At 41.8% G+C, this 19,004-nt stretch overlaps 2 protein-coding genes across 2 annotated transcripts; both read left to right on the plus strand.

Moving 5' to 3' along the window:
* The first annotated feature begins 3,213 nt into the window (after positions 1 to 3,213).
* Positions 3,214 to 7,763, plus strand: FAM136A (family with sequence similarity 136 member A). Its single transcript, XM_059942444.1, has 3 exons — positions 3,214 to 3,376; positions 4,301 to 4,441; positions 6,261 to 7,763. Exons 1-3 carry the CDS (start codon positions 3,290 to 3,292, stop codon positions 6,447 to 6,449), a joined length of 417 nt encoding a protein of 138 aa, XP_059798427.1. The 5' UTR covers positions 3,214 to 3,289; the 3' UTR covers positions 6,450 to 7,763.
* Positions 7,764 to 9,267: 1,504 nt separating this feature from the next.
* SNRPG (small nuclear ribonucleoprotein polypeptide G) lies at positions 9,268 to 18,760 on the plus strand. Its single transcript, XM_059943050.1, has 4 exons — positions 9,268 to 9,383; positions 12,635 to 12,657; positions 13,564 to 13,688; positions 18,578 to 18,760. Exons 1-4 carry the CDS (start codon positions 9,352 to 9,354, stop codon positions 18,626 to 18,628), a joined length of 231 nt encoding a protein of 76 aa, XP_059799033.1. The 5' UTR covers positions 9,268 to 9,351; the 3' UTR covers positions 18,629 to 18,760.
* Positions 18,761 to 19,004: the final 244 nt, after the last annotated feature.

A 19,004-nucleotide genomic window follows, 5' to 3' on the forward strand; every position in this document is an offset into this window, starting at 1 on the left:
TATATAAATATATTCTACAAACCAAGAAGTAAAAGACCACTCAATCGGAAGATGTGCAAAAGATTTAAACAGGGTCAATTGTAGTAGCCAGGCAAATAATAATAATATTAATAATGATGGTGGCTTTATCTAGGGTGATAACAGTAAGCTAGAGAGATGTGAATAGATTCAAGAGATATTTACATGGTAGAATATTTATAATCATAAAACATTTGCTTTATTTTATGTTTAATTATATATATATATATATAACTGTTCAGTCAAAGCTTCAAATGTATTTTAATAAAAATTTCTGTGACTTCCCAAAAGTTAAATTCCTCATTCTACAGAAGGTGGTATTCTTTGTGTGAGAGTTTTCTTTTCCTCAGCAGACTTCCTAACCTACCAAGGAATAGAATATCATGACTAGAAAGTGATAACATAAGAATTGTTTTTTGAATTATCAGTTTGATGCATAGAGGTTCATGTGGAGCTATTTAACCCAGGTTGGCCAAAGGGGTTTCTGGCTGTCACCCATTGCTAATGTGAAGTTCAGTCAAGGTGACAGCAATGAGCAAATTTCACTTCCTCCTATCATCCCAAGGTCCCAGGGCCCCCTTTATCCCTCCCATATCTGAATATAAGAAAGAGTCTTTGTCTATCTATTGCCATTGTTTTTCTCTGGCAGAGTGGCTGGGAGTATTTCGGATGCTGTTGGGCCACAACCAGGGTCTGAGGGCAGAGCGTCACATGCAGGGGAGGTAGAAAGGGAATCAAGATTATACAACTGACCATCCAGGACCCTGAAAGGGCTCAGACTTGTTTCCAGTGAGTCAGCCAAGGCTGGGCCAGACAAGATCTCGAATCCTGAAACCTCATTTCCTACTCCCAAAGCACCAGGAAAATAACACAAACAAGGTATCTGAGCTTCCTAAAATGAGATTAAACTGCTTCCACCATGAAGGTTTCCAAAGCTAAATGAAGTCAGGAATCATTTTGCATAAATATACTAAAGAACAATTCATTTCATATACACGAACTAGTAAGGCTGCATTTACTCAAGGACTTTTAAATTCATTTTAGTGTGATTAAATGGGCTCCTAAAAGTAGGACTTGTTGGAGAGATTCAATCTGACATTTTAGAAATAAGGGGGAAAGGTGAGACATTTCAGATTGTTCTATAATGAAGAAAGTAAGAACTCTCCATGGAATATGGAAACATAAGTATAAACATTGTCAGTCATAACAGAGATTTCCTACTTCGCAGTTTGGAGTTAGCTTATGCAGGTTGGAAGTCTAGCTCCACCGATTCTAGCTTCTAAATATGCAACCTTTGGCAAATGGCTTCACCTCCCTAGACCTCAGTTTTCTGCCCTGAGCAGGAGAAAAGTGGATAATAAAGTTCTCACCTCATAGGATTGTTGTGGGTATTAAATGAGATAACCCATATAAAGAACTTAAAACAAAGCCTGGCACATTCAGTAATAGCCGGGGTCATTCTAATTCCAGAGGCTGCTGGTAGCCGCCTCTAGACTGGCTTGAAGTGTAAAGGATGTTTCAGTTGCTGAACAGTGGTTTCCTGGAAGTTACCAGCACGTGGGCTAGAGAAGGGCCTGATGCTTGAAGTCTTTGGGCTGAGTCAAGCAGCCCACTGCTCTCAAACCAGAGTTCTCCTGCCATCTAGTGTCCGATGGCAGCAAATGCCTAAATTCCAAAGTCAAGGCCCCTTTCCTTGTGTCCCTCACTCATTATTCTCCTTTTCTACTCCAGGTTCCAAGTCAGCAAAACCACTTGGCTACCCCAAAGCTTCACGCTGTTTCACACTGTTTTGTTCAGGCAGCTCCCCGTGCCGGGCATGGCATTCTCTTCACTGTCTCGTGTGCCAGGCAAAAACACCCACTTGTCATATCCTCTAAGGAAGCTTTCCTGAGACACTTGGACTGCTCACTTCCTTCTTGCCAGCCGCGGTCACCCCGTATTAGCACATCTCTTCCAACACTACCTGTCTGCCCCCTTCACCCTCACCAAGGCTCCCCTGTGGACCCTCGCCCCTACCGCAGTGCCTCATGCCTAGCACGCACCAGCTACAGTTGTCCCTTGGTATCCGCGGGGGGGTTGGTTACAGGACCCACTGCGCACACCAAGTCCTGACGCCGACACTCAAGTATCATAGTCGGCCCTCCATATCTGCGGATGCGGAACCCACGGATACCGAGGGACGACTGCATGTGCTTAATCAATGAATACATAGGACAGTAAAGTTGGAGGTGGGGTGGGGCATTCCTGATAGAACTGCTCCAGGAGCTCAGAAACAGCCCACTGTTACTGGCTTATAAATGCTTCATTGTCGATTGAATATCTGTAGCCCCTGCGTTGCTCCTTTGAGGTTAATAATTTCTTATTAGAAATAAATGCATAAACATACATCTACCGACAATCCAACAGTTCCACTTCTAGATATTTACCCAAGAGAAATGGACATCTATGTCTACAAAAGACTTGCTCAAGGATGTTCATAGTCACCACTTTATTCAGAATAGCTAATAACTGGGAAAGACCCAAATGTCCATCAACAGAGGAATGGAAAAACAAATTGTTGTATGTCCATTCAATGGAATACTATTCGGCAGTAAAAAGGAACTGAAGATAAGGCTCAATCTCAAAAGCGTTATGTTAGGTGAAGAAGCCAACCCCCCCCCCTAAAAAGTACATAGGAATGATTTATAAATTCTAGAAAGGGAAAGTGTAATCTGTCGTGATACAAAACGGATCAGTGGTTGCCTGGGGTCTGGAGTGGGGAGATAGGGAGAGAATGGGCGGGGATTGACTGGGAAAGGGCAAGGTTTGTTAAAACACATCAAGGTGTATACATCTAAGATCTGCGCACTTATCTGTTATGTTAATTATATTAAATATTTTTTCACTTTTTTTCATCAGAGATTGGCACAACATTGTAAATACTTCAATTTTTAAAAATAAATACATAAATTTAAAGAACTTTAAGGAAGAGAGGGGAAGAGGGACGGAGGGAGGTAGAGGGGAAAATGCAGTCTCGGCGCTTGCACCGCCGGCGGAGGTGGGCGAACCAGGTGAAGAAGGCCGAGAGGTGGGCGGGGACTCCGGTTGGGGGGCCAGGGAGCGCGGGCAGAAGCTAGCCGCCGGGCATGCACTTGCTCCTCTCGGACGCTAGGCGGCGGCGTGGGCCCGGAAAGGGCGCGCCGCGGTGACCCGGGAAGCGGCGGCGAAGGGGCGGGCTCGTGCCCGGAGTCCATGTGGGCGCCGGCGCGGCACTGAGCAGCGCGGGGTCGCCATGGCGGAGCTGCAGCAGCTCCGGGTGCAGGAGGCGGTGGACTCTATGGTGAAGAGTCTGGAGAGAGAGAACATCCGGAAGATGCAGGTAGCGGGCCGGGGGCCGACCCGGGGGGAGCCAAGGCGGTCCGGGATTCCTGGCCCCTTCCCGCAGCCGCCGCACGATCCCCAGCGCCACTGCCTCCCTCCCCGCAGACCCGGGTCGGGGTGTCCCTGGGGTCGTCGCGGCGTCCTCGGAAGCTCGGCTCACCCTCAGAGAGAACTTCTGGAGCTTCGGCTGAGCGGATGAAATCTGTGCTCCCTCGCCATGCGCAAGGCCGTTTGGCCCCCAGGCCAGGCCGGGGGAGGGGGTGTCCCCGGGCCAGGGTTAAGAAGACCCTGGTGTAAGATGTTCGGCCTCCCCGACCTTCCCCACTTGCGCGGCCCCTTCTGCAGGTGAGCAGCCAGAGGCTCGGAAAGAGCACGGCCAGCGTGAAAGACCGGAAAGGGGACTGCGCTCGGCCTCCTCCATGGCCAGGTCATGCCCGGTTCTGTTGCACCGAACCTGGCTCCACGCAGCGCTGGCCTATATGCTGTTCCGTTTTGATCTCCTAAATGTTTTGTGGTTGCTGGTCCTGCTTCCCTAACTGGATTGTGGGTTTCCCTTCTAAAGGTGCCCCTGGAGTCAGTGGACCAGTTGCCCCCTGTTGGAATGTAGGTTACTAGATTGCTGACCTCTGAACCCTGTGGTTTAGGCACCAGGTTTTCAGAACTTGGCTTCATCTGACCCTCCACCACCTTCCCTGTCCACCCAACCTTCGATTCAACAAGTGCCAATGAGCTAGCGGCAAGGAGGCTGTGAAACACTACGCTAGGCACCGAGGATAATGTTCCCGTTCGTGGTTTTAAGGTCCTGATGTCTATTCTAAGGAGAGGTGCGGGTATGATGCTTCTCCTAGCCTCTGTTGCACTCTGTGGTCATCTCTGTCCTGGAGGCTTTCCTACCTAACCTCCCTCTGCCCTCCCCGCACAGGGCCTCATGTTCCGGTGCAGCGCCGGCTGTTGTGAGGACAGCCAGGCGTCCATGCAGCAAGTGCACCAGTGCATTGAGCGCTGCCATGCACCTCTGGCTCAAGCCCAGGCCCTGGTGACCAGCGAGTTGGAGAAGTTCCAGGTGAGGAATATCCCAAACAGATGACTCTAGCCCTTGATGTTGCTCTTTTGCAGATGACAAGCATTTGTTCAAAACTCTTAGCTTTAGTGTCTTGGTTCTGTGTTAACATTTGTGACAGTCCTATGGCCAACTACTCTTTACGCAGTTTCAAATTTTGGAAAAAGTCCTGGAGATTGAGTGCTGTAAAAATTTCCCATAGAAACAGTGTAAAAGGGAGTTAACCAAGGGAGTTCATGACCAAGAGCCTTATGTTTTTTTCCCCCATAGATATCAAATATATATGTATACTGTACAGTATAAAGCTTTCTAAAACATATTAATTCATTCTTACAACAGCAGAATCCCCAGGAAAGTGGAATGGGCCAGTCTTTAAAGTGTACAGATTAGAACAAGGTCCTGCCATCATTTTGTGGATATACCCACCCAGGATGCTCCTACTTGCTACACCCAGGGGGCAGCTCCTGTGTCACTAAAGAGTGGCCATTTATATGAAGCATTATTATTGTTGACTCACTGATGCCTGACTTACAAGCCTCTTTGAGGTCACTAAGAGCCCCCCTACAGTATCCCTCTCTGGACCAAAGGGTATCCACAACTTCCTTTCACTCCCTTCCTCTGGATATACTTTCCTGGAACTTGGGGAAGCAGGGCCCACCTCTGAACCAGTTTTCACAGCCTGGGATTCTGTTCAACTGGAAAAATTGTATGTCTAATGTGATACATTTTTACATTCTATATAAAATTCTTCAAAATTACTGACGCTATAGAAGAATAACTTCTCCAAGATCATGGAACTTCAGGGGGTTTCTTTGTGTTTGACACCTTATTTTACAGATAGGGTCTTTCAAAATTTGATTCTTGAATTACTGTACAACTTTCTTCTTCCATTCACTTTTCACTCCTCCAACCAGACTTACTTTTCCTCTGTGCCAGACCACTCTTGCCACTCCCCTCCATGGGAGTGGTCAGTTCTCATTCTTCATCTTACTCAACCTACCTGCATCATTGACACAGTGGGTTACTCTCCCCCTCCTTAAAAATCTGTACTCAGTTGGCCACCAGGATAGGATGGCTTACTCTCCTGGTTTTCCACCTCTCTCCCTCTCTCCTTTCTTGTTCTCATTTACTGTTTTTTCCCTCTCCAACCTCTGAAGAACACTGGAGTGCCCAGGGCTGTCCTTGGATCTTTTTTCTTTTCCATCTAGTTCTCTACTCATAGCAAATATCATCTATATGCTGACAACTCCTACATTCATATCTTTAGACCAGCTTCACTCCTGATCTCCAGATTCATATATCCAACTGTTTCCCCCAACATCTCCACTTATTTATTTTGTTTGTCTCTCTTCCCTCACTGGAATATCAGTTCAATGAAGGCAAGGACTTTATCTGTTTTACTCATTGCTGTATTCCCCAACATTAGAAGAGTCCCTAGCACATAGTAGATGCTCAATAAATATTCGTTGAATTGAGTATTTTTCTGTAGCAAGGACAGACCTTATAAAATCAAGGTGTTTGAAAGTCTGTACTTGAGTAACAGTAGCCTCTAGTTCCTTCTCACCTCCTGGAAGGGGCTTCTGTACAATTTATTCTATTATTCACCTGCTTTCTAGTGATGCTTTCCCTGGGCCCTCATGGTGCCACCCTCTGTTTCAATCAGGACAATCTTGGTTAATTGCATGATAGTGTCACTTTAATTGATCAAGATAATCCACGTAATACGTAGAAAAATACGTAGCACAGAGCCTGGCACGTGATAAGCATTTGGTAAATAAAGGTCAGCCTTTCAGTTCCTCTACCCTTTTCCCTCTTGCCGCAGGACCGCCTGGCCCGGTGCACTATGCATTGCAACGACAAAGCCAAAGATTCAATCGATGCGGGGAGTAAAGAGCTTCAGGTGAAGCGGCAGCTGGAGAGTTGCGTGACCACGTGTGTGGATGACCACATGAACCTCATCCCAACCATGACCAAGAAGATGAAGGAGTCTCTCTCATCCATTGGGAAATAGATGTCTGCTATTGGCCATCGGGGCTGAAGGCAGGAATCTATTTAAAAAGAGAAATGGGGATTTGGGTTTTCTAAAGAAAGTTTATGAATGAGGAAATTAAGGACGGCAGCAAGTTTAAGGCCTATATCACTTGCCTCTGGACACTGGTTCCTTTGTGTTTGAAACCTAGAAAGTGAAAAAACCTGGTGCTAAAGTTGGGGTCAGAGATAGCACAGGAGAGTTTTTGTGAGCCTGAATTTCACGTGGCAAGTGCTTATCCTGGCAACAGGGAGTCTCCCTTGTACCAAACCAGAGCCCTCCAAGGTACCAGATTCTCTTAGTACACAGATACCAACAGGCTGGCAGGTTCATCTGACCTGCTTATGATCTGGTGGAGTGTGAGGAGAGATGTTTCTATTTGTTGCCAACCTCCTGTTTACCAGAGGGATCACTACAACATTTTCCACAAACTGGAAATAAAACAAAATCCATGAGGTCACTAATTTAGAAGGGGAAAGGGGGCTTCTGGGGATTTGTTTTGCGTGGTTTTGTTTTATATGCAAGGGCATGAAGCTACTTTAAGATATAGAGTTGGGAGAGGTAGTTTCGATAAAAACTTTGAAAGGGTCCTTGTGGATATTCATTTCTGGCCATCAGGATGTGGATGCGCACTTCTTAAAATTCTCACACATGACATTTTTCAGCCTGGAGACCCTGCAAAAATATAAGAAGCGCTATCACACTGGTAGGGGAAGCAAACCTTCCCTCTGACTGGCAGCCATGATGAGCCCTGAGGCTGTCAGCAGCAGAGTCAGCCGAGTGACAAGACAATCTTGCAGTGACACTCACCCTTGAAGGGAGAGGGGATTTTGATTGTGCTATATGCTAGTATTCAAGAATGAACAGTGAAAGAGGAATTGTTAAGAGAGTTATGAAGTACTGGCTTTGGAAAAATCTGATTTGCATAAAACAAAATAGAATGAAAGCCAAAACCCAGTATTGCTTACTTTGCCCCCTGTAATAACAGAGCTCTGTTGAAACAATCCCTTGGCAACACGAAGGTCAAAGGAGAAAAAGTAAGCAACTCAGGGGCAAGCTGTGACTCCTTTAGAGCAAAAAACGGGACAGCCCTCCGTTACCAAATGCTAATTTTGCGACATGCGTTGTTCTTGCCCCAGTTCTGGCACCTTATCGTTTTATTAAGGACCTTGTTGTGTTTTTACCAACTTATTACTTGAAATGATAATGTAGCCTGTCTGTTTGCTGTTTCAAGACTGTGATATATTTTCCTAGTGGTTTGGTTTTAAAAATACATAAGACTTAATTTTTCTTCCACTATTGTGTTTCTTTCCTTATATCTGGGCAGTGAATATATAACTTTGTCAGGATGCTTCTCTTTGTAATGTGTGAAATAAATTTAAGAGGTCCAGGGGAGTGAAAATTAGTTATATGTTATGGTTCGGATGCTTGTAAATGGGAAGAACTTTGAGGGCATGCTAGGACACTACAAATTGAAGTCCGTTAATGTAAAAAGAAACTATAAGGCTGAAAAAGAAATTCAATATCCACATCAGGTCTCTAGCTTCAACTAAACACTAACAACAAAAAATGGAAAAGACAGACAGTTATGACCCCTCTAGAGAAAATGCAATGTCTGGGATTTTGAGTACCAAGAGGGTACGAAATAGATGATGAGTTTAAGTCTTTACTATCACTGGTATTTAAATAGAGTCATTCCTGAACATTAGGAATGAACTGAATCTTGTAGAACCATCCCCTACTTAAAATCACTAATGCTTTTCTATTTTGGCCTAAGTCTCCTATAATCCCAATTGTATCTGATTCATAAATGTGGATCCACCTATTTTGGATAACTAGGAACAAGTCAGAGACCACTTTTTACACCTGCACTCTTGACTTGAAAATCAATACCTCGTATTAGAGATCGTTTGTGTTCATATTAGAGATCATTTGTGTGCTGCACTTCACGTTTTATACAGAGGGACAATGTATGTTAAGTGGGGTTTTGGAGGCATTGTTAACAAGCATTGCAGGACCGACCATGGGGAATACACTTCTGGGCTCTAGATTCAAAGTCTTGGAAATTGAGGCCAAATCACCCTCATGGTGCAGAGGTCACTCACTGAGCTGTTACCAGAACCCTAGACTTAGCATGACATTCTCCTATGGGAGTATAGGCAAACCTCCGAGATACTGCAGGTTCTGTTGGAGACCACCACAGTGAAGCAAATGTCTCAATAAAGCAAGTCACATGAATTATTTGGTATGATCACAGATCACCATAACAAATGTGATGAAAAAGTTTGAAATACTGTAAGAATTACCAAAATGACACAGAGACACCAAGTGAACAAATGCTGTTGGAAAAAGAAAAAATGGCACTAAGAGATTTGTTAGACTCAGGGTTGCCACAAACCTTCCTTCTGTTTAAAACAAAAACAAAAACAAAAACGCAGCATCTGCAAAGCACAACAAAGGGCAGCGCAATAAATGGACATATCCCCACACATGCAAAGAAATATTAGGGGCCCACTCCTCTAGAGCTTATTTTCATTTGGTACATATGAATAAGATAAATGTTGCAACCCACAAAGACGGGATTAACCAGTGTCCTTCCGAAGCTAGAGGCGCATCCCGATTTTACAGAAGGGAAAGAACGGGCTCCTGAGGGCCCTTTCCCTCCGTCCTGGCCAATCGCTGGTGACGCAACCGGAAGCTTGGGACTGATCGACACGCTCAGGCCTTCCCTAAGTATCGCGAGGTGAAACGGGAAAGCGGCCGACCAGCAATTGGCTAATGGGATCAGTGACGTCAGACGCAAAGCGCCGGGCCTACTGCCGGAGCGTGAGGGAACGACTCGAATTCCGTTCGGAGGCATCTTTGAGCTCCTCGAGTAGACATCATGAGCAAAGCTCACCCTCCCGAGTTGAAGAAGTAAGTATGAGTGAGGGCTGCGCCCAAATGGCAGCTTATTTGTGTGCCTCGGGTTCCTTAGATCCTCCACCATTCCCGAGAGTGCGCCTGGCGTGCGTCTTCTGGTCCGTAGATCCGGGCCAGTGTCCCGCGCTTCGGGGCCTAAGACCCGCTCAGACGTAGCATTTCGGCGCGGTGGGCAAGGTTACCAGAGGCAGCAAGGCGCCTCCGTCCGCCGAGTTGCATTCCAGGCCCGAGCTCCAGGCCCCGTCTCCCGCACGCTCTCGCTCGTTACTTGAAGATCTCGAATGCCACCCTTTGTTGAACATCTTGACTAGCATCATGTTCTAGATAAGGTGGCTGGAGAGTAATTCTATAAGGAACTGAGGAGATGGGTGGAATGGAAGTGTTTGATAGTATCTGAGGAATCAAAAGCCGCCTTAATCTTAAGAGTGTGTTTGTAGCTGTTTCTTTGAGCTTTAACTTAGAAATCACATTCCTTTTTCTTGTTTTCTTGTTCTTAGGTTAAACTTGAGTGTCGTGTGATACCTTGCTCTGTTAACAGAGCTGTGTGAAAATATTCATTTTTTCTAATTAGAGAAGGCTAGGTTGTTTGGGGGGCCGGGGTGGGGTTTGAACCCAGTAAAGTCAACTCAAAGTAGGATATTCCTACTTTAGATAATGCCCAGTTTAAAGTTTTAGCGTCCTCAAACACTCTTGGCTGAACTTAGCATGGTCCATGTTTCCTAAGTAACTTCTCTGTCTTGTTTATACTATGTAATGCCAGAATTCTGCGTGTAGTAGTTGGATAGCACAAAGGATGGAAAATTGGTCCAGGGATCAGTTTGTGAGGCAGCCAGCCATCTGGTCTGCCGTGTGTACAGTTCATTTATTATCAGCCCCATAAAGAAGTCAGACTTAAGGAAGAGTTCATATTTAATGATTTTACACTTAAAGGCACATTTGTATTGAAGCCATCTTTTGTGCAAAAACTCCGTGTGTATTTTAGTTGGATCTGTTATTTAAGACAATTATTAAATCATAAGCCTAACATTAAGAAAAACAAATTATTGCCGTGAAAATGCTTACCCAAGTTATCCTTTTATTGGTGAGCTGGTAAAATCTTACGTGTCCTTTGGCTTCATCAGGAACTGGTGAAATGGTAATTATTTTTTAACAGAAGGACCATTCTCTATTTGTAAGGTTTCCTTTTTGATTCTTAAGACATTATTTGAGAATTTCAGAGGATGAAACTAGTTTTAACACCTTTCTCTTCTTATCTCTAGATTTCATGAATTGTGAAATCCTGGCAGGTCTGCCTCCAAAATGACTTAATTTTTTTTCTTCCTTTACTTTCTCACAAATAACCATCTTTTACACTTTTATACCATCCTCCTGGTTTAGCATAACTCAGTGGTTCTTTTTTTTTTTAAAGAATCAATTTTATTTATTTTATTTATTTATTTTGGTTGCATCGGGTCTTCGTTGCTGCACGTGGGTTTTCTGTAGTTGTGGCGAGCAGGGGCTACTATTCATTGTGGTGCCCAGGGTTCTTCTTACGGTGGCCTCTCCTGTTGCGGAGCACAGGCTCCAGGCGTGTGGGCTTCAGTAGTTGTGGCTCACGGGCTCTAGAGCGCAGGCTCAGTAGTTGTGGCACACGGGCTTAGTTGCTCCGCGGCATGTGGGATCCTCCCGGACCAGGGATCGAACCCGTGTCTCCTGCATTGGCAGGCGGACTCTTAACCACTGTGCCACTAGGGAAGTCCCCTAACTCAGTGGTTCTTAACTGAGGGGATGGGAGTCTGGTTCTATCAGCATCTAGAAGGAAGAGGCCAGGGTTGCTGTGAAAACTTTCTACAGTGCACTGGATATCATGCAAGAACAGAATTATCGGGCCCCAGATTTCAGTATGCTGAGGTTGAGATACCCTGGCCTAACCAAATTCTTCGTCCTGCTCTTAAAAGTCAATGCCAGAGTAGTCTTTTTTTTTTTTTTTTTTCTTCCAGTTTTTTTGAGAAATAATTGACATACAGCACTGTGTAAGTTTAAGGTGTGTAGCATAATGATTTGACTTACACATGCCACAGTAGTCTTGCCATTGGCTGGTTCTGCTGCAATAACTTATTGCTGTATACATAACAAAGTCCAGATTTCTTGACCCAGCATTCAAGCTCCTCCATCAGAAATCGAGGCACCAAATATTACAGACACTAACATTTGAGTGCTGTGTTCTCCAGCCAAACTGAACCATTTGATTTTGCTCAAACTTTTTCACTGCTGTGTGACTTTGGAAATTTTACTTAACCTTTCTGAGCCTCAGTTCCCCATCTATTAAATGCTGATATTTATTATTAATTTGTATGTATGTAATTTATAAAAGCCATCATAGGATTAAATAAGCTCATGTGTGTTATATTTGTTTTATATAACATATCCTATTAAAATAGATTATTTTATATATCATACTGTGTCTTTTTATTTGTAAAAACCTATCTTCTTGCACCTTCTGTCAGGCCCTTTCTCTTATTTATCTTTGAATTCTCCCATGATTTATATTAAAATTGAATGAAATTTCATATTTTTTAGCCTATAACTGGAAGAGGTAAAAACTGGTTTGACTACATGTCTTCATATTCTCATACTACCCTGCTGAGATGGAATTTCCTTGTTTAATTCAGATTATTTAAAACTTCAAAATATGCATTTATTTTGCTAAAGCGTAATTATGTGTTGAAGACTATCCTGAACACTTAAGATTGATGTTTAATATTAAATAAAACAACACTACGTATTGTCTCAAATATAAAATAAAATAAAATACCTATTGGATTGGGTATAGTTTGATTACCTTCTGGTTTCTTCACAACTTTGTTTGGTTTTGGAAATAACTAAAAATATAACTAAATCTTTGTTTTTCTGTTATGGTTGTAAAATCCTGTCATTGAAAGTTAGGTCAGTATTGAACAACAAGAATGGTTTGTAATTCACATCAGTATAAAGATGCAATTTAACGTACATTAATATATTATAAATCCATTCCATTTTTGTTTATTATCTTCCCCTTAAATCACATTGCTCGGTTAGTATAAGTACTAACTGAGGTAGCCCATCACTCTCTCATCCTTTACCACAGTACAGTTTTTACTCTTAAATTTCATTATTCCTATTGTGTATATTTTAACAGATTATCTTGACTATACCTACTTTTGTGCTTACTTGTGCTTAAATTTTTTTAATTAGTTACATAATCTTTACCCCTTTTGCTTTTTCAGATTTATGGACAAGAAGTTATCATGTAAGTCTTTTTGGTTTTTTATTATCGGGTTTTTTTTTTTTAATATTAAATTCCTTTTTACATGTGCCTTGGCGGTATATAATGTTTGAAGGAGCAACATTATAAAGATTCAAAGCACACAGAACCTCTAATTCATATCCATTAATTAAGCAGGTTTATCAAAATTCTAACTAGACAGTTTTATTTACTTAATTTCTGATACTTAGTAAGTTTCACAGTACTTCAGACTTTTCATTATTTCATATAAGCCCTCTCTCACTTTGATAAATTTAACAGTATTTTCTATTTTATATTTGAAAACTTAACTTTTTTCCTTTAAACAAAGGACAAACAAGGACTAAAAATCTAACCTGTACAGTACTCAAAGTATATAGGGGTTAAGACCACGGCTTTGGGGGCAAGCAGCCTTCAGTTTGAATTCCAGCTGTACCCCACAGTAACTGTATAATCTTGAACCAGTTACTTAAAAATGCTATACTTCAGTTCCTTCATAAAAAGTCAGGATAATTCTACTTTATAGGATTCTTATAAGTTTAAATGTGGATAGTAGATGTAAAATGTTTAGCCCAGTGCTTGGCACATAGTAAAGATAGTAGATTATACATCTCAAATACCTGGGTTTTATCTCACCTAATTTTTTTTTTTTAATGTATTTATTTGGTTGCTCTAGGTCTTTAGTTGCGGCAGGCAGGCTCCTTAGTTGAGGCAGGTGGGCTCCTTAGTTATGGCATGCGCGTGGGATCTGGTTTCCTGACCAGGGATCAAACCTGGGCCCCCTACATTGGGAGTGCAGAGTCTTAACCACTGTGCCACCAGGGAAATCCCTATCTCGCCTAATTTTTAATGAATAGTTGAGTTGATAATTAATGGTCAGTTTTATTAAAATGTCTTTTTCCCTTTACACAGTGAAATTAAATGGTGGCAGGCATGTCCAAGGAATATTGAGGGGATTTGATCCCTTTATGAATCTTGTGATAGATGAATGTGTGGAGATGGCAACTAGTGGGCAACAGAACAATATTGGAATGGTGGTAAGTAAAGACACAAGATTTCTCTTAGAGATTTCATTTTTCTTTTGGAATAAGCATTAACGTCCCTTCTATCAAACTCTTAGGTTAAACTGAAGTTACGCAAATTTCAGGCAAGATTAGACATTCCATCTCCCTTTTAGTTTAACTTAATGACAGTTATTCAACTGTGATAATATCCCAGTTACCTGTAGGTTAGATCTGAATCTTACACAGAACCCAGTGAGGTCCTTAGACTTGAAATGGCTGTTAGAAATCATTTTTGAGGGCTTCCCTGGTGGCGCAGTGGTTGGGAATCTGCCTGCCAATGCAGGGGACACGGGTTCGAGCCCTGGTCTGGGAAGATCCCACATGCCGCGGAGCAACTGGGCCCGTGAGCCACAGCTACTGAGCCTGCGCGTCTGGAGCCTGTGCTCCGCAACAAGAGAGGCCGCGATAGTGAGAGGCCTGCGCACCGCGATGAAGAGTGGCCCCCGCTTGCCGCAACTAGAGAAAGCCCTCGCACAGAAACGAAGACCCAACACAGCCATAAATAAATAAATAAATAAATAAATAAATAAATAAATAAATAAATAAAACCCAAAAGTTAAAAAAAAAAAATTTAAAAAAAAAAAAAAAAAAAAAAAAAAAAGAAATCATTTTTGAGCTTTATTCTATAATAGAGACCCATACTTGTTCCTTCATTAGAGCAGTAGTTTTCAATCTTAGTTGTATTTTAGAATCAGATTAGTCTGGGATGCAGCCTAGAGTTTTTTAAAGTTCCCAGATGAAATGGTACAGATGAACTTATTTGCAAAGCAGAAATAGAGACAAAGATGTAGAGAACAAATTTATGGTTATGGGGGCCGGCAGGCAGGGGTGATTTGGGAGATTGGGATTAACATATATACAGCACTGTGTGTAAAATAGATAACTAATGAGAACCTACTGTATAGCACAGGGAACTCAATACTCTGTAATGGCCTCTATGGGAAAAGAATCTAAAAAAGAGTGGATATATGTATATGTATAACAGATTCACTTTGCTGTACAGCAGAAACTAACACAACACTGTAAACCAACTATACTCCAATAAAAAAAATTTTTTTTAAAGTTCCCCAGGTGATTCTAATGTAAGGCAAAGATTAACCAGTGATTCAGAGCATTTACAATCAATTAGTCACTGAGGAGTTTTTTTAAAAGCAAGCAAACAAAAATTATGCCTAGAGTCCACCTCAAAGCAATTGAAACTGTATCTCTAAGGGTGCTGCTCTCTTTTTTTGTTAAAAGATATTGTGTAATTTTAATGTGTAGTGAGGATTACTGCTTATCAAACTTTAACATGCCGTGAATTCCCAGGAAATCTTGTTAAAATGCAGATCCTAAGGTAGGTATGGGATGGAACCTGAGATTTTGCATTTCTAACAAGTGCCCATTTGATGCAGATCTGCCAGGTCACAGATCACACTTTTGGGATTTAATTGTATATATAATTAGCCTAGATTTTCTGGTTTATCACACTCAAAAGGTAGTCAAGGTAAAAGTTGCAAGGGATACAATGACAGCCATTCACATGGAAGAAAATAGGAGGAAAACAGATGCTGACTTCTTAATCATAGGAGCAAACATTTCTGCATTCAGTAGGCCATAGTGGTATGACTACTGAAGAACAGTTTTTGATGTTTGTCAACAAGACCCAGACTTTGAATTCCACTCTGCCCAACACAGGACAATATACCCAGTAAGTGTTAAGTCTGAGTTACTTGGGCAAGGTGAATCAAAACAGAAAACTTAGCTTTAGCAAATCATTGAGCATGTAGACCTCTAAGAGGTGGTAAGAGTTCCTAATCATTAACCTTGATTTTGCCTCACTTTTTAAAGTTTGAGCAGTAAAAGGGTGTAATTTTTTAATCACCCTTTCCAAGGCTTGTGTTATTGCTTATTTCAAGTGTATTTCCATTACTGCATTTTGAAAAGCAAATCAGTAGTCAGGATTAGAGAAACAACTTGGAATCTCTAGCTATGAGACTCCCCGCCCACCCCCACACGTTTCATGTAAGCCTGCCTTCTTTCCAGGTACAGTCTCCTTGAGCTTCTGTTAAAAATGAATAAAAGTATGGGCAAATCATTAGCAGCAGTTTCTTATAAAAATCGTTTTAAAATACCCCAAGATTTCCCCCTAGCAATTCCTTTTACAGATTAGGAAATCTTCATTCTAATAGAGGGTAGATTAGGATTTTGGTTCATATCTCAACAAATTTGCTAAAAAAGGATTCAAGAAGGAATTGACATCTAAAGTTCTTAACTTGGGAAGATAACTTTTTAGAGAAGGTATGGCACTTCTCGGAATTTTTATCAGAGAAGGAATTGAGCCTAGATCATGGGTCTTTCTCATAATTTTCTCCCTAAATTTTGATGGGCTTAATTTTCTTTACACGGAAATTGGTTAAAAGCAGTGTCCTCCCAAGTCGTTCAAATAATGAGCACCTACTTACCGTGTTAGGCAGTCTGCTACTCCACCTCTGATGGGTGTTGTGTGACTAAAAATTAAAGTCTTGTGTTAGTAGGTGCTAATTCTTGTGGCTGAGTTCACTTTGAAAATGAAATAATGATAATATATCAATCGTCTTTAATTTAAAAAACAGTGTAAAGAAAATGGAAGGATGACTTTTCTAAGGAAAAGAGGGGAAACAAGTTACAGTTTTGTTTTTTCACAAGTTGTTTGGCTAAGGAGACAGCTATGTTGGCTTCGTTATTCCCTTGTCCAATCAGTGACCCATTGAGGCCATTGAAATTACTTAATATTATTAAATTAAGAATAGTATTAAGAATGTGTGTATTCTGAAGGGGGGGTAATTTGTTTTGGGGATCTGTCAGGTGGATAATTACATAACAATGTCTCGACTAGCCTCTTATCTTTTGAGACACCCCCAGAGTAGTCAGCAGCCTCAACTCTGTCTTATTCCCTAAAGATTCTGCTCCACTCCAAGGTTCCCCTAAGAATGTAGTAAAAATTGTGTCTTTTTTTGATGCTACATATTTCAGGTGATCAGGCTTTGTGCTTCTGTAGCTCCATATTATGTTTGTATTCTTTATTAGGCAGTTGTGCCCTTGCAAGAGACTTAAAAAGCCTGAGCAACACTTTGCCAAAACTTAGTATTGAAGCCCAATGAAGGAGCAATATGGAATTCGGGACCTGATGGTTCCAGTTTGATTTGGAGAATGAAGTTACCTGAAATAACTTCTCTCCACCACCCTTCACGTCTAGGGAAAGTGTCAGAAAGGGACAAATTTAGGAGGGAGCTAGGAAAGAAGCCTACTTGTTTTTCATGCTTTTATCAGTGAGATGTGATGTTCATCATCTGTTGCAAATAAGCCAGCAGTTTAAAACTCTTGAGAACTAGGTAATCATGTTGTTTAGCTTTCTTCTTTTCCTGACTTGTAAGAAGAGTAAGAGTCTGTAGTTTCCTTCAATCCCCATTGTCATTTTCAGGGCCTTGTTCTCTTTAATGCAGCTCTTTAATTCTTTGCCACCTTCTCACCATACTCATTGCTGTTTGTCTCTGCCAGGCTCCAAGACACTTTCCCACCTGTCACGTTCCTTTCCAGTCTGTCAGCTGCGGTAATCACATGGAGGTTCATTTGTTTACTTAACAATACTTGCTGAACCTTTTGTGTGCCTGCCACAGCTTAGGCACTGGGGATGGTGCACCAAGCAAAGTCCCTGCCTCATAGAAATGACACTGGAGTGAGGAAGATAGTAAATAATAGTGTATATAATAAATAAAGCAAGTAGAATGAGAGGAGAAAAGAACAAGTTACAGCTGTTTTTACACCACCTGCCTACAAGCATAGCTCCACTTTGATCTTACTCAGAATGCCTCCATTTCTAATGAATCATTCCACATCCCTCATCCCGCTCCTGTCCTTTTCACCTGTCCAGCTCTACTTGAACTGATCTGTGATTGCATTACCTGCAGTCCACCAGGGGCTCCTTATTTTCATAGTCCCCTTCCAGTTTGACTTATTTTTCTATCCCTCTTTACCGGCCATTACCAGCCATTTCATCTATGCTGTCATGAGTATCCTGGCTTATCTTTTATAGAATGGCTACTATATCAGGCACTGTGCCCCTGGGGCCTTTTCTTTATAACTTTTCTTCCTGCCTCTAAGTCTCCCCCACCCCCATTCTCTTATATATGCTTTTGCCAAAACAGTGGTCATTCCCCAGCTCTGAAACTGTCACTGGTTCATTGTTGGTTTCATGATGCTTTCCAAACACTTTTAAGATTGGTGTTTGAGGCCTTCTAAGATTAGGTGCAAACTGTCTTTGTTTACCACTTCCTTTCATAACCGTTTACTTTATTCAGATTAGATTTTTCCTTATCCCCTTATACTTTTTCATCTCAGTTCTGTCTAGAATTTCCTATCTTCCTGTCAAAATTGTATCCAATTTTCAAGACCCAGCTAAAATGTCATCTTCAGAAATCCTACTTTTTCCAACTTCCATCCTGGTTTGTTCCCTCAGTGATCTTATACCCCTAAACTGACTGATGTATTCTACTGTACCTGTTTTTCCCACTAACTTATGGATCCCTTAGGGGCAGGGATGGGCATTTTATTTGAGTCCTGCAGCTTAAGTGAAATGGGTCACTGGAGACTGGTCTCAAAAAGGTACTTGTTAGCCTTCGGTCTAGATGTGCATCTCATTATGAAGGGCTTAGTGGCTTCATGTCATTATTAAAAGACTGGAATTATTTTGCGTTCCTGTGACCAGGAAAAAAGCCTCACAAACTTGACATTTAATAACTGAAAAACCATTAATGATTTGATGAAATCAAGTCATTTTAATCATCATTGATATGTCTGTTAAATGAATTGTGTTCTTTTCAAATTCATTTTCTCTTTCTTAGGTAATACGAGGAAATAGTATCATCATGTTAGAAGCTTTGGAACGAGTATGAACAATGGCTGTCTTCAGAGAAATCAACTGCTTCCACATGTCCCCTCTCCACATTTTACTACAATGAAAATTGGGTCGTGTACATTTTCTTACTGAACTTTTTTGTTAAATAAACTTCTCTAATAGTCAAAAATGCTTTCTCAGCTGTTCTGAACATAGAAGATTTGCTCTTATTCTGATTTTTTTCTATCATGACCTGTTCCTAGTTGTGACTGATTTGTTCACAGGTGTTGTTTTTTGTTTTTTCTGTTTTTTGGGTGGGTTTTTTGGCCATGCTGGGTCTTCGTAGTTGCGCGCAGGCTTTCTCTAGTTGCAGTGAGCGGGGGCTACTCTTTGTTGCGGTGCACGGGCTTCTCATTGTGGTGGCTTCTCTCGTT

The sequence above is a fragment of the Balaenoptera ricei genome, chromosome 13 (assembly GCF_028023285.1).
Source record: "Balaenoptera ricei isolate mBalRic1 chromosome 13, mBalRic1.hap2, whole genome shotgun sequence".
Taxonomy (NCBI): Eukaryota; Metazoa; Chordata; class Mammalia; order Artiodactyla; family Balaenopteridae; genus Balaenoptera; species Balaenoptera ricei.

Excerpts from the sequence above, each read along its gene's own strand:
- SNRPG (XM_059943050.1), top strand. The coding sequence starts at position 9,352 with ATGAGCAAAGCTCACCCTCCCGAGTTGAAGAA. Across the intron at positions 12,658-13,563 it reads TATGGACAAGAAGTTATCAT|TGAAATTAAATGGTGGCAGG; the intron begins GTAAGTCTTTTT and ends CCCTTTACACAG. Across the intron at positions 13,689-18,577 it reads AGAACAATATTGGAATGGTG|GTAATACGAGGAAATAGTAT; the intron begins GTAAGTAAAGAC and ends TCTCTTTCTTAG.
- FAM136A (XM_059942444.1), top strand. The coding sequence starts at position 3,290 with ATGGCGGAGCTGCAGCAGCTCCGGGTGCAGGAGGCGGTGGACTCTATG. Across the intron at positions 3,377-4,300 it reads AGAACATCCGGAAGATGCAG|GGCCTCATGTTCCGGTGCAG; the intron begins GTAGCGGGCCGG and ends CTCCCCGCACAG. Across the intron at positions 4,442-6,260 it reads GCGAGTTGGAGAAGTTCCAG|GACCGCCTGGCCCGGTGCAC; the intron begins GTGAGGAATATC and ends CTCTTGCCGCAG.